At 43.3% G+C, this 26,743-nt stretch overlaps 2 protein-coding genes across 2 annotated transcripts in view; one reads left to right on the top strand and one right to left on the bottom strand.

Moving 5' to 3' along the window:
* Positions 1–546: 546 nt before the first annotated feature.
* On the top strand, positions 547–5,128 carry cyp51a1 (cytochrome P450 family 51 subfamily A member 1). Its single transcript, XM_085345942.1, has 10 exons — positions 547–787; positions 890–988; positions 1,572–1,748; positions 1,864–1,990; positions 2,099–2,273; positions 2,504–2,623; positions 3,156–3,351; positions 3,685–3,780; positions 3,879–4,047; positions 4,171–5,128. Exons 1-10 carry the CDS (start codon positions 626–628, stop codon positions 4,347–4,349), a joined length of 1,500 nt encoding a protein of 499 aa, XP_085202068.1. The 5' UTR covers positions 547–625; the 3' UTR covers positions 4,350–5,128.
* An 825-nt stretch (positions 5,129–5,953) lies between these two features.
* The window catches only part of akap9 (A kinase (PRKA) anchor protein 9), a 65,653-nt gene continuing 44,863 nt past the window's right edge, over positions 5,954–26,743 (bottom strand). The window contains exons 25-56 of the mRNA XM_085347021.1: positions 26,311–26,349; positions 25,298–25,530; positions 23,130–23,249; positions 20,669–20,689; positions 19,075–19,251; positions 18,522–18,626; positions 17,927–18,079; positions 17,374–17,460; positions 15,926–16,951; positions 15,364–15,498; positions 15,232–15,276; positions 14,973–15,113; positions 14,503–14,547; positions 13,291–14,406; positions 13,074–13,131; positions 12,115–12,230; positions 11,633–11,821; positions 11,236–11,403; positions 10,949–11,054; positions 10,670–10,865; positions 10,348–10,498; positions 9,907–10,251; positions 9,508–9,798; positions 9,173–9,405; positions 8,953–9,058; positions 8,567–8,761; positions 8,061–8,261; positions 7,646–7,878; positions 7,470–7,564; positions 7,238–7,385; positions 6,775–6,905; positions 5,954–6,472 (exon numbers count right to left, since the gene is read on the bottom strand). Coding sequence (XP_085203147.1) covers positions 6,429–6,472; positions 6,775–6,905; positions 7,238–7,385; positions 7,470–7,564; positions 7,646–7,878; positions 8,061–8,261; positions 8,567–8,761; positions 8,953–9,058; positions 9,173–9,405; positions 9,508–9,798; positions 9,907–10,251; positions 10,348–10,498; positions 10,670–10,865; positions 10,949–11,054; positions 11,236–11,403; positions 11,633–11,821; positions 12,115–12,230; positions 13,074–13,131; positions 13,291–14,406; positions 14,503–14,547; positions 14,973–15,113; positions 15,232–15,276; positions 15,364–15,498; positions 15,926–16,951; positions 17,374–17,460; positions 17,927–18,079; positions 18,522–18,626; positions 19,075–19,251; positions 20,669–20,689; positions 23,130–23,249; positions 25,298–25,530; positions 26,311–26,349 — 6,449 coding nt within the window. The 3' untranslated portion in view covers positions 5,954–6,428. The remainder of the gene's footprint in view (positions 6,473–6,774; positions 6,906–7,237; positions 7,386–7,469; positions 7,565–7,645; positions 7,879–8,060; positions 8,262–8,566; positions 8,762–8,952; positions 9,059–9,172; positions 9,406–9,507; positions 9,799–9,906; positions 10,252–10,347; positions 10,499–10,669; positions 10,866–10,948; positions 11,055–11,235; positions 11,404–11,632; positions 11,822–12,114; positions 12,231–13,073; positions 13,132–13,290; positions 14,407–14,502; positions 14,548–14,972; positions 15,114–15,231; positions 15,277–15,363; positions 15,499–15,925; positions 16,952–17,373; positions 17,461–17,926; positions 18,080–18,521; positions 18,627–19,074; positions 19,252–20,668; positions 20,690–23,129; positions 23,250–25,297; positions 25,531–26,310; positions 26,350–26,743) is intronic.

A 26,743-nucleotide genomic window follows, 5' to 3' on the forward strand; every position in this document is an offset into this window, starting at 1 on the left:
ATTTAAGGTTCCGCAATTGATTTTATGCTTTTACTGAAAGGAAAATGTTGCTATTGTGCACGCTCATGTATTGCTAATTTCATGATAGCAGTCACAATCATTAATGATCCGACACACCCCCAACAAACTGCAAACCAGCTCATTTATTGCTGTTGAGGCGACTTATGTTGTGATTTGGCGCTATATAAATAAAATTGAATTGAATTGCTGTAAACGTTTATATAATAATATAATATTAAACATTATAATATATTTCGTTATCTTTGCAGGACTTTAACGTCCCGTATTGTTGAATTCTGGAGGTACATGAAAAAGTTTAAATTTAAAAAAAAAAAAAAGGTCTTAAAATCGATGGTCGCCCTGCTGGTGTGACATCATGTAGCAAGACATCGGTTCAGGTAGCCTCAACCATTCACAGCGAGAGCTGCTTGACTGACACGTGGTCAGCAACCAATCAAAATCCAGCATTGGTCAGGCGGGGGCAGGACGAGTGTTGACAGGTCGAGACTTTGGGGAAATATCACCAACTGTTCTCGACCGAGAGCCTTTCAGCAGGTGGACGGTGACCGGGGCCGTTTCGGGGTTAAGTTTTTAAAGGTTTTGTTTTCGGGGGCTATCAGGAAAAATGTCGATGCACATTTATCAGATGAGCGCTAAACTGCTCGGGGACACTATGGGGAAAATGAACGAGAACCTGACCTCCGTGGTGTTAGCAGCGTCCGTCTTCACCCTCACTCTGGGATACATCTCCAAACTGCTGCTCAAACAGTCCACAGACGTGGACGTGGTGAGTGTGCTCAGACGAAAAACAGTTACCGTTATCTAAGCTTTAGTTTCAAGTCACTGTTATTTTTTTTTTATTGTTATTTATTTATGTCTCTCTGCGCAGAAACATCCACCCTACATACCCTCCAGCATCCCCTTTCTGGGACATGCCATCGCTTTTGGAAAGAGCCCCATTGAGTTTCTGGAAAATGCCTATAACAAAGTAAGTGTTTTGAAAAATGAACCTGCGACTGTTTTCAATCAGAAGAAATGAAACAGTTTAATAATCAGTCCTAAAATATGAAGATTAGCCCCCCCCTCCAATTACTTTAAGTTATTAACTCTAAACATTGACAGCGGTTCAAAGTTTGAACAAAGCAGATGATCATGAAGATAAACTGCTTTAAAAATGAGGAAATGCTTTTAAACCATCGTGAGTCCATTTCAGCTCCTGTGGTGCAAATGAAAGCGACAACAGGCCAAGGCAACTCTGGCTCTCTCCTTGTAGCTCCTGACTGATTTTGCTCTAGTTTTGGTATTTGTAAACAGTATAAGTCATTTATGAAAAATGAGAGAGAGAAAAAGAAAAAGCACGATACAAAATAAAGCTAAATACAGTACAATATCCCTAATCTGATTTTAGGTTCCATATCTTATCATATCATATATTTAGGGGGTTGGGGACCACTGATCTAGAGTTTAATCTGTATATATATTATTTAGATTTTTTTAACTCAGTTGTCAGAGATTTATTTTACTTTGACCCCTGCGTCTGAACTCCTGCGTGTCTGCTGTTCCCCCCACAGTACGGCCCTGTATTCAGCTTCACTATGGTGGGCAAAACATTCACCTACCTGCTGGGCAGCGACGCAGCCGCGCTGATGTTCAACAGCAAGAACGAAGACCTGAACGCAGAGGACGTCTACTCGAGACTGACCACTCCGGTGTTCGGCAAAGGAGTCGCCTACGACGTGCCGAACCACGTGAGTATCCCAGAACCTGAGAAGTTCACGCCTCAGAAGGAAGGTGGAAATGTATTAAAGAGTTTCTGCATGCTAAGATCAGCTGAGATGCATGTTTCCTTTTAATCTGCTGCAGATTTTTCTGGAGCAGAAGAAGATGTTTAAGACGGGGCTGAACATTGCTCGTTTTAGGGAACACATCGAGATCATTGAGAGAGAGACGATCGAGTATTTTCAGAAATGGGGAGACAGCGGGGAGAGAAGTAAGACACCGATATTTGCAACGCTGAGTCCAAAACAGTTAACCATAAAACTTGATACAGATTAGATCAAAAACCAAACGTTTGTCAATGAACTTTGACCTGTTTCAGACCTGTTCGAGGCTCTGTCCGAGCTGATTATCCTCACAGCCAGCAGCTGCCTGCACGGGAAAGAGATCCGCAGCATGCTGGATGAACGCGTGGCCCAGCTTTACGCCGACTTGGACGGAGGATTTACCCACGCTGCGTGGCTCCTGCCGGGCTGGCTGCCCCTGCCCAGCTTCAGGTAGGTCTCTCACACATCTTCATGCAGTACAGTGCTGCGTCTGCACACAGGGTGAAGACGACACTGGATTTAATTTGACTAGACAGATTTAAAAAAAAACAAAACTGGAAAAAAAAGATGGCATCACACAGGCAAAAGAAATACCAGAGGGATTCAATGTGATATGATGCAAACAGCACAATACTGTTTGGAAATATTTACCTCTGTTTTTTTGTTTGTTTGTTGTTTAGGAAGAGGGACAGAGCTCACAGAGAGATCAAGAACATCTTCTACAAAGTGATTCAGAAACGGAGGAGCTCTGAAGAGAAAGCAGATGACATCCTGCAGACCTTCATGGACTCCACATACAAGTAAGGTGACATCAGCGGCTCAGAACAAGCGCTAAAACAACAAAACAGCCCAGGGTCAAAGAGTAGGACAAAACCAGACCACAGGTGTGGACATTTGCTGTATAAGTAAACAAAGAGCTGGAGGAGAAAGCACAGTTGCCACTATAGACTTACATACTGTGTTTATAAGCGAGGAATCAACCTGTGTGTCAGATATTACTGCTAATGAGCCTCTTCCTTGATACAAACAGAGAGCAGCAGGTTTGTCTGCAGGTCTGTGAGCATAAGAGAAAAATCCATAAATTTCTGTCAAATGAGGTAACACACTTACTGCCCAACTCTTACTGAACTGATGTACCTGCGATTACATAATGACAGTGCAAGTCAACATGCAAAGAAACAGTTTTATGTTTAATGTCATGGTCCAGCCCTGAAAGACTCAAAGGAGACTTGGTTTAACCCAGAATATTCAGATCTTATTATCAAAAAGAAATAAAAATCACAATTAACTCTATGAAGGATTGAGAACTAAAAAAACTTTCTCATTCCTCAGAGATGGACGGCCGCTGACCGATGACGAAATTGCAGGGATGCTGATCGGCCTCCTCCTGGCGGGTCAGCACACATCCTCCACCACCAGCGCCTGGCTGGGCTTCTTCCTGGCCAAAGACAAGGCCCTGCAGGAGCGCTGCTACGCAGAGCAGAAGGCTGTGTGCGGGGAAAACCTGCCTCCACTCAACTTCGATCAGGTAAAAGTCACCCGTGGACTGTGATAAAAATGAGGTTCATTACTGCTAATAATAGTGAAGAGTAAAAAAAAAAAAAATGTGCAGGGTTTAAATGTGAAATGTAAGTATTCTCCCTCAGATGTTACCTCTGATTTGTGAGAGATACTCCCCCTGCTGGCTGTAGAAAATTATTGCGGTAACAGGAGTAAAGATGTTTTTAGCGCCCCCTTGCTGCTGCATTCAGGTGGAGGTCTACATAAATTTAAAAAAAAAAAGCTGAAAGAGGTTATTTTATTCCTCAAAACCAGACTGATGCTCCAGATATTTTCTAAACTTTCATGTCGCCATCTTTAGCTGAAGGATCTCAGCTTGCTGGAGCGCTGTTTAAAGGAAACCCTGCGGCTCCGCCCACCCATCATGACGATGATGAGGATGGCTCGCTCTCCTCAGGTATGGGTCATTCCTCAGCACTGGATTTTATGATGTCATGTATACGCGCAGACAACCTCAGCTGACTGCTGTACCTGCTCTCTCTTCTGCTTTCTCAGACTGCAGCAGGATACACCATCCCTGTGGGCCACCAGGTGTGCGTCTCCCCGACTGTTAACCACCGGCTCCATGACACCTGGGTGGACAGGATGGAGTTCAAACCTGATCGCTACCTCAACGATAATCCTGCCGCAGGGGAGAAGTTCGCCTATGTGCCCTTTGGAGCCGGTATGAAGAAGCGCTTTTTTGTTTGCTGTAAAATAAAGTAAACATAAAACACCTCAAAGCCAAACCAGACATCAGTCAAACTGAGTTCAATGAAATCAAATCCATCCTGTTTTCCGCCTGCAGGCCGTCATCGCTGCATTGGGGAAAACTTTGCCTACGTCCAGATCAAAACCATCTGGTCCACTTTGCTCCGCATGTACGACTTTGACCTGGTGGACGGATATTTCCCCACAATCAACTACACCACGATGATCCACACGCCTCACAACCCCGTCATCAGATACAAGAGGAGGAAGCAGTGAGAGACGGAGACATCCGAGCATCGGAAGTAAAGCTCGAACCTTGTGGGGACTTGAATCGAGGAAAATTGACATCAGTGCACTTTGCTCTTAATGCCCAAGCTGTGCTTTTATTCTTCCTGTATTTCGTCTAGAGTCCGGCTCTCTTCATGAATGAATGTTTGTAGATAAGTGTGACTTTCTGCAGAGAAAAACAGGGGCTGTGAGACTCCAGCGTGAAAGCTGATGCTCTTATTCACAATGTGAATTCTTTAAAAACAATACAAATGGAGAAATAACTAGCGCCTTATGACGTCTTTAGACTGAATGAAGCCTTTGAGTCAACCCGGGAAGACGTATTTACTTTTGTTTTCCAGAGTTAATCATCGATTTTGCAGCAAACTTTAAAATCCTGTAGCTAAAAGTTCTGAACACTGGAAACTTGGTTAAAACCACGAGGTTCATTTACAGCTCTCTGATGTTTGGAGCTATAAGGTTAGTCACATGATCTTCATCTGCAGATGAGTTGTGACCAGTTGTGTATATACAGTATATATTTTTCCTTGTCCTGAGCATTACTCAGTATGAGGGTTTAAACTTGAGAAGAGAGAAAACAACCCTGTGCTATCTGAATAATCTGCTGAGGAAGACCATGTGATTTAATTAAAAGCTCTGGGGTGGGTTACTAAATCTGTGGGGAATCTTTTATTCCTGAGATGTATGTTAAAGTTTTCCTGCTGTGAAGACAAAAGAAAAAACAAACAAACAAGTGAAACTGGGTGAAAAATCAATAAAAATATGAAAATGAGCCTCTGAACCCTGCTGTGTTACAGAGTGTGCGTCAGGATGGGAGATCTCCCACCTACAAGCAAACCTCACTGATGATGAGATCTATACTGAGCCTCGTGTCAGCTAATGCCAGAGGATGAACATTTTATCTTCCAACACAGCTGTTTTTCATCATTTTGGTTAAATAGACTTGGCCGTGTACATTTAGTCATGCACTGTCCAGTACTTTGGGTTCCTTCACTATATTTAGGGAATAGGGAATAACTGTGGTGACACCTAAATTGAGATGACATCACGGATCTGCTCTGAGCCACTTATTGCTTGCAGTGGTGATGGACGGGCTGACAGATGAGGTCAGGCAGGAGTCTCTGTGGACTGTGATGTTTGCAGATGACACTGATCTGTAGTGAGAGTAGGGAGGAGGTGGAAGAGAGGAAGAATAAGGTTTTCATTGTGAGTGATTGTAAGATGGTTTGGAGGAGATTGGGACAAAGGATACTAAAATATTAATAATAACTAAATATGAATCTCCCAGGCAGGAGGAAAAAAGGAAGACCATTAAATGGGTTCATGGGAAGGCTAAGCTCATTTTTACAGCTTTGACCCCCCCCTTGTGCTTTTTAAACAGCTCCCTATGCAACATTTGTTTAGTGTTAAAAGAAATAATTATTCGCTTTCAAAAGGACTAAAGATGTCCTCAGCTGAGTTTTTGTTTCTATTGCTGGTTTATCTGAATGAAGCTTGATGGTGCTAAATTTTTCCACAAAAAAAGTTTAACAAAAAAGATGCAAAAAGAAAAAAAGAAATGAAGCAAACCTTTTTGAAATAACGTAGTCCTCTTTATTTCAGTTTTTGACAAAATACCCAGAAAATTCAAAGCTCCTAACGGTTTACAAAAATACGTTCTCTACAAATGTCCTCTGTAGTCTGTCCGGCCTAAACAAAACAGTGTAGTGTAGAATATCCAGCAGCAGCCTCCTTAACAGTAAACCCAAACATCCTCTACATAACGCTCCACCCATACAACACAAACATATAAATTAATCACAAAGTCTTAAATTAGCATTAGACAAATTATACATGATTGTAGATCATCCACAACAAAGAGGCAGATTAAATTACAAACGTAGCTGTTTTTCCAAGTGCCGGCGACCAACAAAAAGCCTGAATACAACATGTCGTACACTGATAAAAAATGTGTTTTGGTCCACATGGAAAGATACAGTCCACACCAGAATGGTAGAAAACAGCAGAGCGCTCAGCACGAGAAAAAGGCAACTGAGTTTCTTCAAGCCAAAGTTAACGTGTCAGCATCTATCTTCTCAAGCCAAAGTGCAATTGAGCATATGAAGAAGCACCTGGGGAGAGAAAAGAGGAGGAGTTGAGTAAATATGCCAAACCCAGGGTACGGATCACACCTTTACACATGCATTTATTTCACAGCGCTTGCTTTGGGTGCAACAATCAGAATATGTGAGTTCACTGCTTCTCAGCTTTACAGGGCAAACACGTACTGTACTGTAAGCAGACATAACCAAATTTGTAATTATGTATATTCCACATATAGATGAAAGTGTTTTTCTCCAATAGAATTTGAGATGACGAAGAAAGCTGTAACTCGATCACACGTAATGCATGTGAGCTGGGCTGCTCGTGTTACCTGATGTCACGCTGCCCAGCCTCCTCTGCAGGGCCTCCAGCCTGGAGATGTAGTCGGTGAGCGCTCGGTCGGGGTCGTAGTTCTGCAAGTGGGAACAGGTGAGCGGTCCGTGGTCTCCAGACATGTGAAACCTGCACGTTAGAAACACAGATTTAAGAAAGTCGGAAAGGATCTGAACTCCACATTAATGCAAAAGAGAAAAGAAATAAAATCAGTTTACTCTACAGTACTCATGAGTATACATTAGCCTAAACAACTGATGTCCAAAGTGATCCTTCATCATAACTTTACAAATCAGTTTCATTATTTTAATTACTCAGACTAAGTTTGAAGCTTTATTCTCAATAATTTTGGTATTTTCTTTCCTTTAATCAGGAGATAAAATAAGAAGTAGACTGGAAACATTAAAAAAGGAAAACCGTTTAATAATAAATATTGTTAGCATCCTGATTGATAGTTGTACCTGTGATGTGTGGAGGAGACAGCCAATCGAGGGGATTCCCGCCCACTTCTCCCCCTGCTGCTAGACATTCCTCCCCCGCCGCTTCCTCTATCTCTGTACATCTCCGGACCACCTGGGTGAAGATAAGGGGAATCCCTCGCCTCTGTACCTGCCGGAAATTAAGAAAATATTATGAGTATCACATGTAAATGACAATATAGAGAGGTTACAAGCTGCTATATGCTTTGGTTACCTAAGATCTGTCCTGTTCCGTTCTTACTAACAGCACAGGAGGCCGTGGAGCTCATTCCCGTCGCCCTGTGCCATCGCTTCACGAGAAAACGCATTCTAGATGAACAAATATAATTGGTTTAAAAACTAACAAAAAAAAAAAACCTTTTAAAAAAAACCCAAAGCTTCAGATCCCACCTGGAGAGGGCGATAGAGACTCTGGCGATAGAGCGGAAGCGCATCGCACCCCTGCACCGCTGACTGAGGGACTCCAGGCTGGAGAGCGACGGCCGACCGCCCATCCTGGTCAGGAGTGATAACGTGGCCTCCTCACACTCCTGGAAACCACCCAGCAGTAACAGCAGGTACTTCTTCTGGTAGATCAGTGCTTTACGGAAGCTTTCTGACCTCAGGTACTTCCCATACATCCTCTGGAAGTTAAAAAAAGAGATGAAGGGAGAAGAGAAGACAGCAGTTTAACTTCAGAGGCCATCAAATGTCTTTTAACACTGAACTCCAGCATTTAGGCGATGCTTCTGCATCGTTTCTTTGGGTTAGTACAATTAACTCATTACTCAGATACAAAGCAGTTTATGAGCAGTGATCTGCTGACCTTGAGGGCAGCATTGTCGGCATCAGGCCCGGTAATCTCTCGCAGGTTCTCGGACCTGATCTCTCCCCTGAGTCTAGCCACCTGAGACTGAGCTAAATGCAAAGCTTTCTCCAGACGGATCTTCTCTCGAGCCCAAGCTTCCCGCTCCTGAGAAAGCAGCAACCCTGCAGAGTCCATCTTTGATGCTCCTCGTCTGCTGGACTGCAGAAGATAAAACACTCTTTAGTCAGAGGCAAATGACAGACGGTGGAAACAATAATATGTATCATTATGCGAGCCAGTTTGAACGTTTACTTAAGTTCTGAATGGCATTATGAAGGAAACATAGGATTATAAAAATACCTTGGTCATTATCTTTGTGGTATTTGTCTCTACCACATGTCATGTGTATGTAATATTAAGTTTTTAGACCAACCAGGACGGTCACGCGACTGTTACAGAAAAAAATAGCACTGTAGTATTGTGCTCCATCTCAGAATCAGCAGGTTTTTCTGTGGTGTACTCACACTGTCGCCTGACCCCAGTCCAACCTGCCGATAGCGTCGCAGTTCTTCTTCCAAGCGGAGCGTGTGGTTCCTCAGATCATTCTTCTCTTCGGTCAGACGGCTGACGAAACCTGTCAGCTCAGCGTTCTGCCTCAGCAGCCGCTCAGTCAGCGTGTTGGAGGAGCTGGAGGAGCCTCCTGCCAGCAGGGACGCACTCTGAGGGAAACAAGACAAGCAGTCACAACCACGTGTAAAGCTCAGCAGATGTTGTTTAGTAAACGCAGATGCGAACAGCTGATTCTGGCTGGAGACTAGCAGTGAGTGGGTGTTTCTCCTTTTCACATTTCTTTATTTATCCAGAAATATGCGGCGTAGAAGGGAAAACAAAAATGAGACCGTGTGCTGACCTCAGGGACGGAGGGTAGACCAGGGGACTGCTGCAGCAGGGTGATGACCTCATCGAGACTGGACTGGACCCAGGACAACTCCTCACTGTCCACCTCTGCAGTAAGCCTGAACAGAAGAAATGCAGTAAAGCTGTTACAGAGGAGGTCTGTGTGGTGTGATTGTGCTGCACAGTTTCTGAAATAAATATAAAAGAAAAAAGTAAACAGCAGTTTTGTTTACCTGCCAGTGGTTTTGCTCGGCATGCTGCGGACCTTTGAGGAGATGACTTGGAGTTTGCTCACAATCCTGTCCACCGTGCGCCACGGGCCATGATGCGGCCCACTGCTGTGGCCTGTTGAAGAGACCTCTTTGTGAGGGGACGCGCTGGAGCTTTCTGTGTGGAGGTTTCCGCTCTTTTGCTGGAGCACCCAGTCTTTGGTGCGGTCCGTGGAGTCACTGTGCCACACAGCCTGCTGTTAAGATAAAAACAACAGAGCTTCAATGCTCCTGATAACATGATCAGAAACAATAAATGTTACTAAAAGTCTTTTTAAAGTAAAATCTGTGCCACTCACACTCCGGCCATCAGCCTCCACAGGTCCCATCCCCTCCCTCTGCTCTCCTAACTGGTTCAGTCTTCCTTCCAGTCTCTCATTCTCTTCTTCCAGACTCTGTCTGTTCTCCAGCTCTCTTCTCAGCTGCTCCTGGACCTTTGCCATTTCTGCCTCCAGCCTCTCCAGCTTGGCCTGAGCCTCTAGCAGTGCCTCTTGGTCTCTTCTGGATCTCTGACTCACCAGCGTCAGCTCCTCCTCTTTTCGTACCACCTCAAGCTTCTGGGCCTCAACCTGACTGAGTAGATCCACCACCTGGAGAGGGAAACCATGTTTAATCATGATACAGTCAGATCCTAGCCACTGATAAAAGGCCTTGAAGTCTGGTGTCATTAGACAGTTAAAGCAACTGTAGCATCGAACCTGTGCGTGCTTGTCGTCCAGCTCCCTTTGCAGTCTTTCCAGAAGACCTCCTCCCTCTTCAGAGCTTCTCCCATCCTTCTGAACCTGCTCCTCATGGAGGTGACCACCATCAGAGGAAACGCCAGTCCGCAGATCTCTCTCTCTCCCCAGAGCAGTGCTCATCTCTTGGGCCTTAGCTCGCTCTGTTTCAAGCTGGACCTGGAGCTCCTGCAGGCGCCTGTGGAGGCTGAGACGCTCCTCTTCAGCTTGATGGGAGAGCTGAGAGGAGGCCTGTCGCTCCTGCTCCACAGTCAGTTTCAGCTGTGCTACGTGGTTCTTCTGCTCCTCCAGAGAAAGCTGAAGATCCTAGTGGGAAATTTAAAAAACACAATTTCTTCTCAAAAATACTCAAACTTTGGGAAAAAACTTTGACGTCACGCTTGAATGCTCCTGCCATCTTACCTCCAGCTCTTCTCGTCTGCTCTCCTCGGTCCTCCCAGTTTGACACTTCTCCTTCTCCATGGCCCATTGAAGATCTCTGCTCTTCTTCCTCTCCTCTGTCAGCTCATCATTTAGTGCATCCACCTCTGCGGCTTTCTGGGATACCTCCGCCCTGTTGACATCATTTTAAGGCTACATTTTCACTGTACTACTTTTAAATAAAATCTTTTTAAACTCTTTACTTATTATGCAAATATATCCAAAACTGTGATTTTTATCTTAAACATTTAATATGTTTTCTGCGTTTTCCAGCGTTGCTTGTTACTTTAATGTCTGGTCTAACCTGAGTGTGTCCAGCTCTTTGAGGTGTTTGTGTTGAGCTTTGAGGGTTGTCTCCAGCTCCAGTTTAGTCTGAGACAGTTCACCCTTTAGCTCCTCCACTAGCAGCCTGTCAGCCCCCCCGGCTCCATCAGCTCCAACTCGTTCCCTCTGCTCCTTTATGCTACCTTCACCAGCCAATGAGACAGCAGACCGGGCACCTGAAGGACGAAGGCAGACGTTTAACAGATATAAAATACAAAAAGACTTATTTTCAGCAAAATGAACTCTGAACTGGGATCACCTTGGTGGAGTTGCTCTAGTTGGCCACGGAGCTGATGAATCTCAGAGATGAGACTGGACCTTTCTGCAGTGCGGAGTGAACCCATCGCCTCTCTGTGCTGGGCGTCCTGTATTTGAGACACACAAACAGCCATATGATAGGTTCAAATAACTATCTACAGAGACCCAAACTATAACAAATTAACGAGCAGCTTATACTCAGGCTAACAAAATTCTACAATCTTTTTCTTGCAGCTGATGAACATTTACAACAGTTTTTGAAGTCATTATGGTGAACTCTTTACAGACCTGCTCAGCCAGTCTCCGCTCCAGCTGATTCAGGTGAATGATGGCGTCACTGGTGTCCAGCAGGTCCAGCTGGCTGTAGAGGGCATTCTTCAGCACGTTGCGCTCCTTTATAAACACCTGCCGAACTGCATCCAGGAGCTCTCCACGCCAGTCTACACTGCCGGACATCTGCAGTGAATCAAACACACAAATTCAGGCAAATTCAGAAGAGGGCTTTCTTATATTTTAGGGCAGTTGTTGTTATTTTGAAGAGGATGCCAATGCCGTAAAGCCCCTTGACTGACTTTGATGTGACAAACAGACGACAGCGGGATCTTCAAAACCCCCCTGGTGCTTTAAACTTTAATGGTTTTGACTCTTTAGGCTGCTGTAGTGTTTTGCGGTGAGGTTTCTTTACCTGTGATTCTCTGTGTGTCTGCATCTGGCTGATGAAGTTTTTTAGGGACTCTATAGTATCCAGCAGGGCGTCTCGCTCCTTCACCCAGCCCTGGACGTTGAACCGGTCGCCTGGCTCGCTTTCAGAAAGTGGGAGCTCTGACAGAGAAAGAACCTGCATGCCTTCTTGGTGCACTTCACGGAGCAACGTCTAGAGACAAGCAATGCAGAAAAAGTGTAACTTTTACAACGTTTCTGAAGAATAGAAAACAAAATATTGCTCAAATTTTTGCATGCTCACAAATACAGGCAAGGACATTCGGGAAAGTTCATCTGGAGGCAGCATTTTCAGTCACTTGGATGAGTGATAAAAACGCCGCCTCCAGATGAAAACAATTACCTTCTGGATTTTGTTATATACATTTCACATGGTGGGAAACATACTACACAGTACCTGTAGTTTTATGACATCACTCATGGTTCATTAGTAAGTGAAAGCTGTACCTTGATCCGGTCTGGCAGTGGTTCATCTCTCCTGGCTCCCTCTGGAGTCGTCCTGAACTCCTGTTGCAGGCTCGGGAGGTCATATCCTGTCCTCTGGCTGTAGTCTGAGCTGCTGTCTGCATGATGACAAAAACAATCACAAAAGTGAAGCGCAACAAAGAAAACAAATGCTAAACAAGCTAAAATTAAGGATAAATGAGCTCTTTTTGGCACTCAAAGTAAAAAAAGAAAAGTCGATTTCTGTATACTGTTACAAATATGACCAAACTTTAATAAATTGAAGTTAGAGTACTTTTAGCTGCTCCCTTTTGCCAAAGGGGGTCTCCAGACACAGAGAAACATGTTTTAATTTGGATAGAGACTTCTCGATGCAACCCATTACCCATTTATCCTGGCTTGAAACTGACACTAGGAGTACATTGACCCCCTGAGGCTGGATTTGTCTCTCCTCCCGGACTCAAACCAGGTAACGAGAGTATATGCAAGTAATCCCTATGAATCAAATGTCAGGCTTTAAACGACTGTTTTTAGACATTTTTTGTAACTATCATTGATAAGGCCCATCCACATGCTGTTCAAACCTTCAGTTTGAAAGGTGCAGCCAATAACAGGCAAGCTGGCTCGAACGAAGAGGAGCAAAAAAGTTCAGACAGGATGAACAGAAGGGCTCCAGCAAAGCTCAGTTAAGATATGTGTCGTTTATTTTATACTGTGGATCATACAGAGCTACCCTAGTGAGGTTTGTTTCAATTAAATTATTATAACAGATCCACTCCAAGGTTTGGTTCAGAGAGCTCTTGAGGATAAACAAAATTCCAGCCTCTCTGCTTTCAGTATTCATGCTAAGCAGGTTGTAGCCTCACATTAAACTGACAGATACACTCTTAAGAAACCAACTTTCCTACAAGAGAAATGAAAAACGATTTACTCTAGTTTTGTTTAAAACACTTAAAACTTACCGCTGGTGTAGCCATCTTTGAACTGAGACGCAGGGCGGTCTTGTCTTGATGTAGGAGCCTAGAGAGGATGAAAAAAAAAGATTAAAATCACAGACTTTCTGTGTTATGATAAGCAGAAAGAAGAAAGCCATTTAAAAGCATCAAACTACACTGATAAAAATGTAGAACAAGCTAAGGATCCAAACAAACAGACATCTAAAACATCTCGTTTCCTCACCTCAGCAGACCGCAGTTTTTCTATGACGGCCTTCAGAGCTTTGCATTCGTCCTCCAGCGCCTGCGTGTCCCTGCGGAGGTTCTCGCTCTCTGAAATGTGCCGAGCCTCCATATCGAGGATTTCTGCTGCATGGAGCTCCTGCATCTGTACGATCTTCTCCTCGTATTCTCCGATCACTTCCTCCATCTCCTCTTTGGTGGCAGATTTGTTTTCTTGGCTAAGATCAGACATCTGAAGAGGTTCGGTCTGCGTGAACGAGTCTGTTACAGTCGCATGTTGCTGCTCTGAGTTGCTGCTCAACAGTTGGCTGGAAGATTTGTTGGAGGATTGGCTAGAAGGGGTGGAGTTTTTTCTGGAGAGAGATGCTTTGTCTTTGGTGCTGCTTCCTTTACCAGCTGGCTGTTTGCTTCCTTTCCTTTTGGGCTGTGTGGTGGAGGAGGAGGAGGTGGTGGTAGAGGAAATAGGCTGAGGAGAAGAGGGAGATGGAGAAGGAGAGGAAGAGGGAGAAGGGGACGGAGGACCAGACTCTGCTGTCTTCATCAAGACTGTTTGTACCTCCTGGAGCTCCCCTTGGAGCTTAGAAATTGAGATTTCACGGGTGTGAAGTTCCTTATGAAGGTTCTCATTGTGCCGCTTGTAACTGTTGAGTTCTTCTTTGGTGGTATCCATGCTCTTTCTCACCTCCTGAAGCTCCTCCTTGAGTTTAGAAACAGAACCTTCACTCACTTGAAGTTCCTCTTGAAGTTTCTCATTATGCTCCATGTAACTGTTGAGTTCTTCTTTGATGGTATCCATGTCCTTTCTCACCTCCTGCAGCTCCTCCTTGAGTTTAGAAACAGAACCTTCACTCACTTGAAGTTCCTCTTGAAGTTTCTCATTATGCTCCATGTAACTGTTGAGTTCTTCTTTGATGGTATCCATGTCCTTTCTCACCTCCTGCAGCTCCTCCTTGAGTTTAGAAACAGAACCTTCACTCACTTGAAGTTCCTCTTGAAGTTTCTCATTACGCTCCATGTAACTCTTGAGTTCTTCTTTGGTGGAAGCCGCATTGTTTTTGACCTTCTCGAGCTCCTGGGTGAGCTCTGACCACCTGTCCCTGTCTTCGTCTGCTTTTACCTGGAAGATGATTGGACAGGTGTTCAAACACTATAGATTTATGCTGATGCTGATAATACTGGACATTACAACTGAGACAAAACATTTCCGCCTTACTTGGAAAAGTTCTCCCTTGAGGTGAGCAATGGTCATTTCCCGCTCCTGAATAAAAAAAATTATTTAGCTTAGCTTTGCAGAAAGACTGAAAACAGGGTAGAAACAGCAAATTTAGCTCCGTCTAAAGGTCACACAACCCACCCAAACACCTATAAATTAAAAATCTATATCCTGTTTGATTAATCAATGTAAAAAATATAGAGAGAGATATCCAAGTGGCTCTCGTTTGTACATTTGCATTGAATCACACACAATAGTGCTATTATGCGTTTGTGAATATCAAATAGGTTTATGTCCCACAGTATAAACCTGATCTTTATGCATACATAGGAGCAGCACAAGCTAGAAAAGTGTGTACTGTGATAATATGTTTTTATGATATGAAGAAATATCATTCTGCAGCAGTGCAGTTTGGGCAGTTTTCCCTGAACTCAGCAGCTACAACAAAGCATGATTTCTAAGCTCTGTACCTGCAGCAGCTCTTGCAGTTTCTCCAAGCTCTCCTTGCAGCTGTTCAGCTCTTCTTTGGTGGTCGCTGCCTCACTTTGAGCCTCTGTTAGTTGGCGTTTAAGCTCCGACACCTTCATCTCTTCGCTCTCACCAACTGATGTCTAAAAGAACGAGGTTGAAGTTCTGAATTTTTCTCTAAGCATGGTTGTTTCTTAGTAAATTACTGTTTTATGCTGTGGAAAATGTAAACATGAAAGGATCAAAATTCTTTCTTCCTACCTTTTGGAGCTGCTCCTGAAGCCTCTCTATCGTTACAGTTTTTTCCTAGAGAGAAAAGCTTTTGTCACACACTAGAAAACACTTTGACATTCAGTATGAATTAACCCAGAGAAGCCGTTTAAAAGCACATACACAGAGGTCATCCTGAAGTCTGCTGCAGCTCTCCTTGTAGCTCTCCATCTGCTCTTTGGTGGCTGAAGTCTCATCTCTGACCTCCTGTAACTGCTGAAGAAGCTGCGACACATTCTGCTGGTCATCAGAGGAGGCCTGTGAAAAAAGGTCACAAATCATCAGACTTATTAGATCAATTCGCAATGTGAGACTTTATCACAGGGACTACATTTGCATTTTTGTTGTTTTAATCAATAATTACAGTGCAGGGAAGTCATATAATGCAGAATCCATTATGCAGTTAGGGCTCACGGTGTATGATTTTCACTCACGGACAAAGAAATTCACAATTTTGTGATTGTTTTGTGCCTCTATTTGAACTTTTGGAATAAAATATCGGTAATATCTAATGACTTTATCACTCTGTATTTAGGAATTATTCCAGATAACTTTAACTGTACAGATAAACACATTTTGGAAGCTGAGCGAGCTGGCTTCAGAAATCCTGCCGGGCATTTTCCATTTATTTATTAATATAACGAAACATTTACATAGATTAGAGCAGATGATATATGGTACTCACCTCCACAGCCAACGATGTCCTCTGGAGTGTCCCTGCCTTCATCTGACTGAGCAGATCTACAAGCACAGTCAGCCTCCTTTCATACTCGAGCACCTCCTCCTCAGAGCTGGAAAGCAGCTGCTTCTGCAGCTCCTGGTCTTTCTGCATCCCGCTTAGTCCGACCTCCAGCTCCCGAAGCTTCTGCGTCAGACGAACCACCTTCCCGGTGGGCACTTGTGTTTGTTGACACAATCTGCTGACATCCATTTGGGGGATGCCAAAATCACCAAATTCATAGCTTTGTGGTTCAACGTGTGGCTCTGGAGGTTTCTGTGGGTCCTGCTCCTGTCTCGTTTCCACTGACTGCTGCTGGAAGGCCTCCAGAGTGGCCTGGCTCACCAACGCTGCAGCCACTTTTTCCCTTAGATGCTCCTCCAGGTTCAACATCTTCTTCTGGAGATCCTCTGCATGACTTTGAGACTGCTCCAGAAGGAAGCGACAGTGGCTTATCTCTGAGTCTTTTTCACTGACCAAGCCTTCGAGCTCCTCAATTCGAACGCCCAGCTCTTCCACTCTGGATGAGGCACTCTCCTCCAGAGCTTGTACTTGAGCCTGTAAGACAACCAGCCCTGCAGTTTTCTCCCTGAGAGCTTCCTCGAGCTCGCCCTCTGAGCTCTCCAGGTTTTCCGTTTCAGCCAAGGCTTCTGCGCTCTCTTTCAAGCGAAGATAGGTCTCCAGCAGCTTGCTGTGCTCTTTTTTCAGTGCCTCGAGCTCTTTTGTGGCCAAGTCCATTCTCTGCTTCATTTTATCATACTCGTCTTTACTCGGCCCGCAAGCATCACCCTCTGACTCTGCCTTGGTGTCCTCCTCTTCCTCTGTAGGCTGCTTTTGCTCGATATTGGCCAGTTCCTGCTGAAGTTTTTCTATGACCTCATTCAGTTGGTCGAGCTCCTCCTCGTTCTTCCTCTTCAGACGCTCTTGTTCACTCCGAAGGCACTCCACCTGAGACTCCAAGTCTTTTATCAGCTCATCCCTCTCATCCATTTCCTAAAGAGTAAAATCCAGATGTTATGACCCCATTAACAAATAAATAGATTTGAGGATCCCATGGCTATGCCGCTATTTCATTAAACATCTGAGCCCCTGGTGTGCTTAGAGCTACTTCAAGTTTTCATTGCCATTTTGATTTTCGGGCCTTGATCAGATTGTAGGCACTTAACAGAGACTCAGAGGTTTAAAAAGCCACCTCACACGAGCAAATGACCACCTCACAACAAATGATGGTGGAGTGGAACTACTTACTGGGACAAAACAAGCAAACACACACAAAAAACATAGCAAAATGGAGCCAACTAAAATAAAAGTAGACAGAGGGGGGAGAAGAGACCAAACACACCGATGCACTTCCACGGAGGTATGCGTACTTGAAATAGACTCCGTTTCTATTTCACATACGCATTTTGCATTACCTTGTTGTCAGAGGTTGTTTCCATGTGTTGAAGCTTAGTGATCTGTTCATTAAGAAGTGCTATTTCATTGTCCTTCTCCTCCATCACCTTTAAAAGTCAGAGATTATAATGTGATGGCTATTAGGGGAAAAAAAAAGTGTTTTTGGAGGATTGATGAAAATTTACTGACTAAGAAAAGAAGAATAAGTGAGTCCTGCACAGCAAAATAAGAGGTGATGGAAAAGCCTAAAAATGTGCAAAATTATATAAGCAACAGAGAGCAAGTATTTAAAAAGTTTATATAAAAGAAAAGTTTAGTGAGCAGAAATATTGGTTTTATTTAGAGATTGTGAATATTGTTCTAATAAAAGCATAAAAAGGATTTTTGGAACTATTAACAGCTGTGAGCTAAACGTTACATATAAGCTTATCTACTGATGCCACACACGTCACACTCGTCAGTGATAAACCTTTTATGATGTCACCAGTAAGCAGTGCTTCGTCTTAAAAGTTTGCATAAACTCAGATGTAAAAACATTGTTCGATGATGTATGGGGGCTGGGTGCCCGTTTACCTGGAGCATGCTCTCCCTTGTTTCCAGGTACTGCTGCTGGCTGCTTATCTCCTTCCTCTGGATCTCCAGCTGCATGTGAAGCTGCTGCACCTCCTCGCTCTTGTTCTCCAGCTCCTCTCTGAACTGCTCCAGCTGCTCCTCCAGATTGTGGATCTAAGGAGATAAATCATCTTCAGAGGAGAACACCAGGACACAGTGCAAGGTATGGATCTCACTGCTCAGGACTGAAAGACTGGTTCAGCTCATTGTTAGCTACTAAATGTTTATGCACAAGATGCACGTGAATCAATGAAAGTGATTGACAGATACGTAGCGCTAGACTCCACAGTATGACTGAAAATGGCAAATGTTTCTGTCCAGAATAGTTCTTCTGTCTAGTTTTTCCTTTTTGAACGTCACAACCAAATAACCCTGAACATAAATATATTGTGACATAGTAAAAATGAACACAGCACATTTGTGGGACTATCAGGACTAATAAATGAATTAAGTCTATTTTTAATGCAACTGACTCTAGGAAAGTGTTCCCCATCAAATATCTGATTTTATATACTGAAAACTGATAAAACCTTAAAAAAGGCGATTACTCCACTACCTCCTTCTCTTTCCGCTCCAGAGCTTCTCTCTCCGTCTGTAGCTGAGCTTCCAGTGTGGGCTGTCTTGTCTCTGTGATGGATGCATGCTGCTTCTTTTGTTCAACCTGCGACAGAAAACGACACACATCAAAAAAACTGTTTAGCTCAGCAGTTTTTTTTGCAATGTGTGCAGAAGAAAATGAAGGGAAACCTCTTTAAATGAACTGTTGTAATGACTTATTGCATGCTGTCTGTACTGTTATCGTGTGTAACGCAACCTGCACTGCAATTTGTGAACTGAGCAGCCGCCATCCACGAACACTGGGGGGCAAACTTGACAGCTGCTAGTCGTATCTCAATGTAGGCGGCTGAAGTAGACCCACCCACACATTGTTCTCGCTCTTGGAGCGTCCCAGCCCTCCTCCCATTCCTCCTCTAGCTGTCACCTCATCTGCATGCTCTCTCTTCTCTCACACACACTCGCTCTGCCACACTCCACAGCTATTGTTCTGACTGCTTTTTCCTCTGCTGCTGCCTCTGTTTTGAACCCTTCTTCTCCCTCTCCCTCCTAACCTTCTCCAGAGACTCAGCGCTGGCCAGCAGGGCCTGCTCCAGCTCACGGATGCGGCTCTCCAGCTTGTCAATCTCTTCGTCGCGCTCTCCCACCTCACGACGCAGCTGCTCCGAGCTGAGAAGCAGCTCACTGCACCAATCCGCCTTCTCCTTCAGCTGGGAGGTCAGCCGGTCCACCTGGTAGTGAGAAAAGAGAGAGAGAGGAGGAGGAGAAGGGGGGGGATCAGTTAGTGAGATTTGCTCTCAGAAGCCACTCGCTACAGCATAGCTGGTGCATGAACAGCTAGCTGGGAGGTCAGCTGATCCACCTGAGAAAGGAGGGGGCCGGGAGCGAGAAGAGGTGCAGGGACAGAGAGAGAGGGTAGATAGAGATTTTACTGAGGGAGGGTGGGGGGAACAAACCAAGAAGATAGCTGGCAGGTAAGAGATCCACCTGTGAGATGGGAGAACATCAGCAGATCAATGAAGAGGGGGAAGAGGCATCAACGGGAGGAACAGTCAGTTAGGATGAACTACGCACTGGGAAACCTACACATCTTCATTAGAAAGAGATAAACCTGAGAAGATTAATGCTCTCCCTTTCTAGCTGAATAAAGACAATAATCAGTCACTTCCATTACAGACTGAGCAACTTTCAAAAGGCATTTTTAAGCCTGTAACGACAAGCGTGTTGTATTTGATGAGTTTTGGAAACCTCTACAGAATCTGTGTGATTTAATCTATCTATATAATTTTAAACCTAACCTCTGTATACATTTCTGTTTAAGATAAACTAAACTGGAGTTTTCTGGCAATCATTTCATAGGTCAGGCCTTGCAGAATTAAGCACTGCATGCCACAAAAACAGATCCTAACCAAATCGAAGCAAAACTCAACAGATCAAGCACATCTTCTCATAGACTTCCCTTCATTAAATATTTATATGACTAGACCCTAGAATAGGCACATCACAAGGGCCAAGAATGAGCCTCACTGTCTCTTGTGGCTCATGAGTAGAAGAGGGAAAAACAAATCTGATTTCTGGGCAAATTTCTTGCTTTATATTCTTGGAACAACTTTGCAAGAGAGCAGCTGATCATTTTTTCCCTAAAATTATTCAACATGTAATTAAAGGTACTTTGTGAAGCTTGAAGATGATATTTAATAGCTCACCAGGTTGAGCAGGCCACCCATTATGGCGTAGGGCTACAGTAGAAGCCCAGGTTTGAGTTTTCTGTGCCTTTTCTCTGCTCTGATTTTAGATTAAATGATTGTCAATAAAGGCTACAACAGCAAAAAATATATTTTTAAAAGAAAACTTTTAAGAGGCAAATTTACTAAAGAGACATAGCCACAGCTATATCTCTGACTGTTTGCACTGAAAGCTACGTACATCTTTTTTATACAGTGTGCATGTGGGATATCAGATTGAGAGACAAGACAGTGGAGCAGTGAAAGGTTTCTGACACATACAGTAGAGGAAGCTCAAACTGGAAGAAAAGGAGGGGGGGGGGATAAGACAGGCGATGAACTGCTACAGGGTTGGGCGAGGTTACTAAAATGCACTAACTGCTCTCTGGGATAACTTTGTTTTACATGTAGCTAAAAGCAATACCTTAACGGTTACTCCATCCACCTGCAATAGCCACGGGACAGAGGAGGCAGAAGCGTAAAGGGCCACAGGGTGGAGAGTTCAAGGGCAAAAGGAAGGCAGAGGAAGAGAAGCACTTAGTGATAAAAAATGCTACAGCTGTCTATGAAGATAATGTAAGCAGGCCATGTTTGGGGTGAGGAGCAACCGAAACCTGAGCTACAGCTCTGATGTAAAGTTTACACACACTCCTCATGGATGAGTGATTGCACATGAGGCATCTTTAAGAGTTAAAAATAAAATAACAATTTTATACAAAAGTTTAAATTTAAAAAGAACAGAGAGAGACCAGCGGTTACATCCATAAGTGTATGTAAACTTTCAAATTCAAACTGTATATGCTGGGTAATGAGAAAGCAGCAGTCATTAATTAGGAAAACTGGTTACTCTGATCATAGCTGGTTATTCAGGTCAAAACATATGAAGTATGAGAAGCTTGCATGAGACACAAAAGAAGAAACCGACAGATCTGTCCCTAAATCCATTCTTCTACATTTTCTAATGGAAAGTTAGCTCAGTGTTATTTCTTTGAGTTTTTAGAATAAACAAGTTCTTTCATAGGAAACAGGACTGTAAACTGTTACTGGCAAAGTAGTCTGAGGAGTGTGATAACTAAGTCGACTGGTTTGAGGCATTAATTACTGATTCTAATGTCTGCCCCGTCCTGACAACAGTGTTGATCCAAATGACATTTCTCCTTGCCAGCAGTGAGCTGGAGGTCAGATGATGGCTGGATATTAAAAAGTGTGGTGAGTTGCACGAAACAATCTGCTGAATCTATTTTCTGCTGACAAGGAGGCTGTTTAATGCTTTTTACTATTCAATACCTCCCATACTCGAGTAGATTTTATGACAAAAATTGATTAAACAACAAAGACACGGCCAAATGCACAAAGTTATGCAAAATACAACTTTAATCTGGGAAAATAATCTATAAAAGGAAACACCAAAAATTATGCTGTGCCAGACTTTCCATTGTGTGGACATAGTCTGAGTTGGTCTGTGTTCTGAAAATTTAATGACCATTTTTGGCAACTTGGGGGCAGTGGATCTGACTGTAAATCAGCGGTCCCCAACCCCAGGCCTCGGACTGGTACCGGTCTGTGAGTCGTTTGGTACCGGGCCGCGAGAGTTGAGGCTCAGGTGTGAAATGTATAGTTTTCAGGGTTTTTATCGGTTTTCAGCGTTATTTTGTTATCGTTAACTCGGTTTTCCTGGGTCTTTTCAAGTGTGTTATGAATAAATCGTATTTTTTTCGGTACTGGTACTAGTTTTATTTTGTTGTATTTATCCGCAACACCTTAAAGGCTGGTCCGTGAAAATATCGTCGGGTATAAACCGGTCCGTGGCGCAAAAAAGGTTGGGGACCGCTGCTGTAAATGAAACACCGACTTACTGCATATCCTTTAAAGGTTATATAGCACATATGTCAGCAAACAGTTGCTCACTGTTCTCAGGTTTGTTGCCAACTCTGCCTGATGTTTGGTGCTGGGCGAGCGGCGTCACAGCAGAGCGTTTTCCCTGGATATGGGCAACTTTTGAGTCTTAAAGTACGACTGATGGGAGCACTACCATGATACAATAAAGCTAAAAAAATAAAATAACCAGCAGAACCGAGGTGAGGGTTTATGACTGACCTTAACGCAACAGGTAGCTGTAAGGGTCACTGTTACTATAAGAAAGTAGATTAGCATAGACATTTGAATTTAGCCTTTAAGTTGCTGGAGCTAAGCAAATCACTCAGGTTCAGTGTCACACGATGTAAAGCCTCAGTCATGCAACCTAGAAATCGGTCAGTGATGGCCCCTGGCAACCATAGGTTGCTAGGGAAAAATGCAAAACTGGACCTTTTGACGTGTTGTTTTTTACTTCTACTTAGCAGGCGGACGATCAGCTGCACTTTTGAAGTTTCAGTATTTCTCCATGAGCAGTTAGCAAGTGTTGGCAGACACGTCAGCGCCTTCCATGCAGAATACAGACAAGCGCAGAACCCTGCTAGTGACAGCATCCTCTTTCAGACTCATTTTACCCCAGCAACCACTTGCTAACCAGTCTGGGAATAAACTAGTCACTAGTGGTTTCCAGCGGGTTGCTAACTGGTCTGCAGGCCTGTCTGAGAGAGGCCTAACTGACTCTACAGGTTAATGTTTAGCGTTTAAGCCAAAACCTCCAACAGCTTCAGTTTTACATCGTCATGACTGACTGACGGAAATGAAACCTACCGATTACGCATCTTACAAAACACAAAGTACTGCTGTAATTCATTTGTCTTTAGCGTCAGTTTCGAAGCCAGGCAGGTAATTCTATCAGCTCCATTGTTCTGCTCTTGGACTCCATGCAACAACAGTGTTATGCTAAGAAAAAAAACCACAGGTCTCTTTTGCAGCCTGGTCCTCTGGCAGAAAGCGCAGCTTTCTCCTGTTACCTCTTGGTTTCTTTGCTCAGAGCTGGCCTGAAGCTTCTGTGGGTTCTTCAGTTGTTGCTCCAGTTTCTGGATCTCCTGCTGGAAGAAATCCCTCTCATGTTCTCGGTCTACAGCTTGCTCCTAAATGCCAAAATACAGATGAAAGAAAGATCAACAAATAATGAAGACGGAGACCAATACTGATCAACACCACATTACACTGATACTTGTGAGTACAAGTATTTAATGTGTTATTTGCTTCCTCTATCGTTTCCACTTGTTAAAAATGTTTTAAAGATTTTATTGTCTCGTCAGTCCTGCATTACACAAGTGTGAGCTGAAGGAAGGTGCCAGCTGGTGGCCTAGTTTGATGAGTTTAACTCTGAATCACATACTGCTTGTTGTTAATAATCTTCTATCAGGAGTTTATCACATTTAAGTCCAACACGTTCTCGCTGTAGTTGGCAGCCCACAATTGCCACGGATTTTGCTAAATTTGTGTGCAAGGTAAGCACTGAAACACAGCACTGATGTGTCTTTGTTCACTTTCAGAAAGAATGTTTCATATTAATGTCTGAGTTTAGATATATGGCACCAACATCATGATTGTGTAGAAACAACATTGCAAATGACCAGTGACACTGTTGTGATGTCACAGCTTTGCAACGTACGGGGACGAGAGAAAAGATGCTTTTGTTTATATAAAACTCTCTTCTGGAACAAATAGTAAGCATTTCTTTATTAATTTATACAGTATAACAGCAATACTGTTGCTAGTTAAATTTAGGTTACTCGTGTTGGTTTGTTAGTGATAGTTTTTGAAAGTGTTAGCAAACTTCTTGGCTAATGCTAAATGAAGGCTATGTCTGTGAAGGTTCTCAGTCATCCAGGTCATCGTTCTTTCCAAGCTCCTTAGACACCGTCATTGGTCATTTGCAATGTTGATCCTGGACCAGCATTATTTTGACGATGTAGGAACAACAGCAACATGGAAAAACTTAATTCCAGTAAAAGATTTAAATGAGAATAAAATCACCAGAACATTTTTACAGAAAATAAAGAAGAAGAAAAAAACGCTACTGGTTGCCAAAAAACAGAAAATGATTTTTTTTTGCAAACACGTGATTATTAAATACCCAACGTCAGCAGCACAGAATAGAAAGAATTTGCATTCGGTCCACATTTCAATCCCAGCCAAGTGACCCAATTGTTGTGATGGGAACACAACTCATTATCATCAGAGATGATAAGCGCTCAGCCAAAAATATCATGAGAACATTAAGGCTGGATTTTAAACCATCTAGTGTGGCGTGCAGCTGAAAAGTCATGCATTACTTTCACCAGGAAGCTTTAATCTTTACAGCTGCTTCCTGTGTTTCACCTGGAATTAAAAATGAGTCTCTATTCAGAAACATTTAAATGATTTGACGAACAGGTGTCTAAAATATGGGTTATTTTTGTAAAAATGTAAATTTTGACTATGAATGTGCTGCTAAATGTCAGCTGTCACCTATAGACAAGTGACAATTTATAGGAAAAATCCTGAATTCTTAAACTCCTATGCTGATGGGGAATCTGGGGGCATTTGATCCCCTGATGGGGATTTTATAGAGCTCTTTTGTCTGTTATGCCCCAAAAAGTAGTAAAATAACGCCATGGTAAATTTAAAATATTCAAAATGATTAATTTGTGTGAGTAAAAGTCCAGAAACAACATATATTTAGTTAAATGTTACATAACCAGAACATCTGTGATGTACTGCAGTAGATTATCTGGTTATGATACATCACAGGTTATTGTAATGTGTAGTCTGGTTGTCATTGTTTGGGTGCACTGCACAAACTAATGAGTTAAAATCCACTGAGAAGTCATGGCGCTCACAAACGGTCATAACCAGGACAATTTCATCCTGTTACACTAAAATCTGACCAGGAGGAGTGTTGATTCTTGTGAAAATGGAAAAGGTCCTGTAAAACTGCAAATAATACCTTGACACCACTTGGTTGTAGGCAACGTGTGTAAGTTTTACTAAATTCTGACCCCTACTCTAGAAAGAGAAGTGGTTCACACAGGCTCATAGGTTCACTTCTAAGAAGCTGGAAATTTTTTTGCTTTGTTTTGTTTTAGAAACAATGACATACACGATTAAACGATACACGAGGTTAGAGGTTTTTCTCATCGTCACTTACATCCAGAAACTTCCTGTTCTTCTCCAGCTGTTTCTCCAGGGCCTGGATCTGCTGTCGGAGGTCCCCGCTCTCTGTCGTTCGAGTGCTCTCCAGCTCCATCACCCTGTTGACCTGCTCCTCCAGCTCCACCTCCAGCAGCTTCACCTGTTTCAGGAGGTCAGAGTTCTCCTTCTCTGCCTGCCTCTGCACGTCCACCTTCTCTTTCATCAGCTTCTCCGTCTCCTCCAGCAGGTCTGCGACGAAGGAAGGACGGAAAGTTAGGATCTAATGATCGCTGGTTCAGGTTTGATTTTGGTGATGGAAGGAAGTTGAGATGAAGAGTCTGAAGTCTGAGAGCCTTGGGAGTGAATTAAATGCTGCTTGCTTTGTACCAAAATAATCTACTAACAATCTAATGAACAACCCAGTCTTAATTTTCTACACTGTGGTCACCTTTACAACTGAATTAAAGGCTAGAATCAGACTCTTCCAACATTTTAATCCACTTCCAAACATGTCACCAAACATGATCCCCCATCTTTGCCCTTCTGCTGCCACCAGTGAACAACCCACACCGGTTCACCCAGTACCAAAACCCAGAAGATTAGTGCAAAAGTAACAGGGTGAAAAAGTACGAATGACAGGTCTAACACATGGACAGTCCAGACATTGCAATATCCATGCCCAATAAGCATTTACAGGCAGGGGGAAAGTACTCCATGTAGAGTTATAAAGATGAATGGCGATTAGGAAACAATGCCTACATAAAAATGTCGTCCATGTCATCATGCTAACGTGAGTGCCAACATTGACATTTAAAAATGACAAACCAGGACAAAAATCAATCAAAGTGAACAGCCGAAGCACGGGTTAGTGATTAGGACTGAGTGAGTTTATGAGCCCATAGCAAGCAAGCTCCAAGCTGTGCTGGTGAGTTGCTGGATTGGGAGGTTAGAGATGTAAAACAGCGTGACTCAGCTAGACAAATAAGAGAACATATAGACACGACTGAGCCATGCTCAAAGTGGACACACCTGCTTCAGGTGCTGCAACCATTGCAGCTTCAACTAGGCCTACAGGAGAATGAGAAAGCACAGGAGTTTAACATGCTCTTGTTTTTGTAATGAACAGGAAAACTCTTGAGATAAAGAATGGAAATAGGTGGAGACAGGATAGCAGTGCTCATCTGCCTGTGCCACAGTAGTAGGTTAAGGCTGTGGAAAGTGCGCTGTGAAAGGAAAGGTTCCTCAAAGAGCCCCTGTTTAATTTCTAAAATACAGAATACTTACGTTTTTTGTTTTTATGAAAGAATACACTCACGGCACACCTTTTTTTGACAATACAGTGCAAAAAATTAGCTAATACGGTTATCAACATTGACGTTTCTTCAGCAAATACCTGAAAATGTGTGATGTGAAACAGTAGCAAGAGTTTAAGAAATCCTCAGGAGCTTTAATCAAACATTCA

Source organism: Diplotaxodon limnothrissa, linkage group LG22, assembly GCF_057381915.1.
Source record: "Diplotaxodon limnothrissa isolate DT_005_m linkage group LG22, D_limnothrissa_male_GT1.1, whole genome shotgun sequence".
NCBI lineage: Eukaryota > Metazoa > Chordata > Actinopteri > Cichliformes > Cichlidae > Diplotaxodon > Diplotaxodon limnothrissa.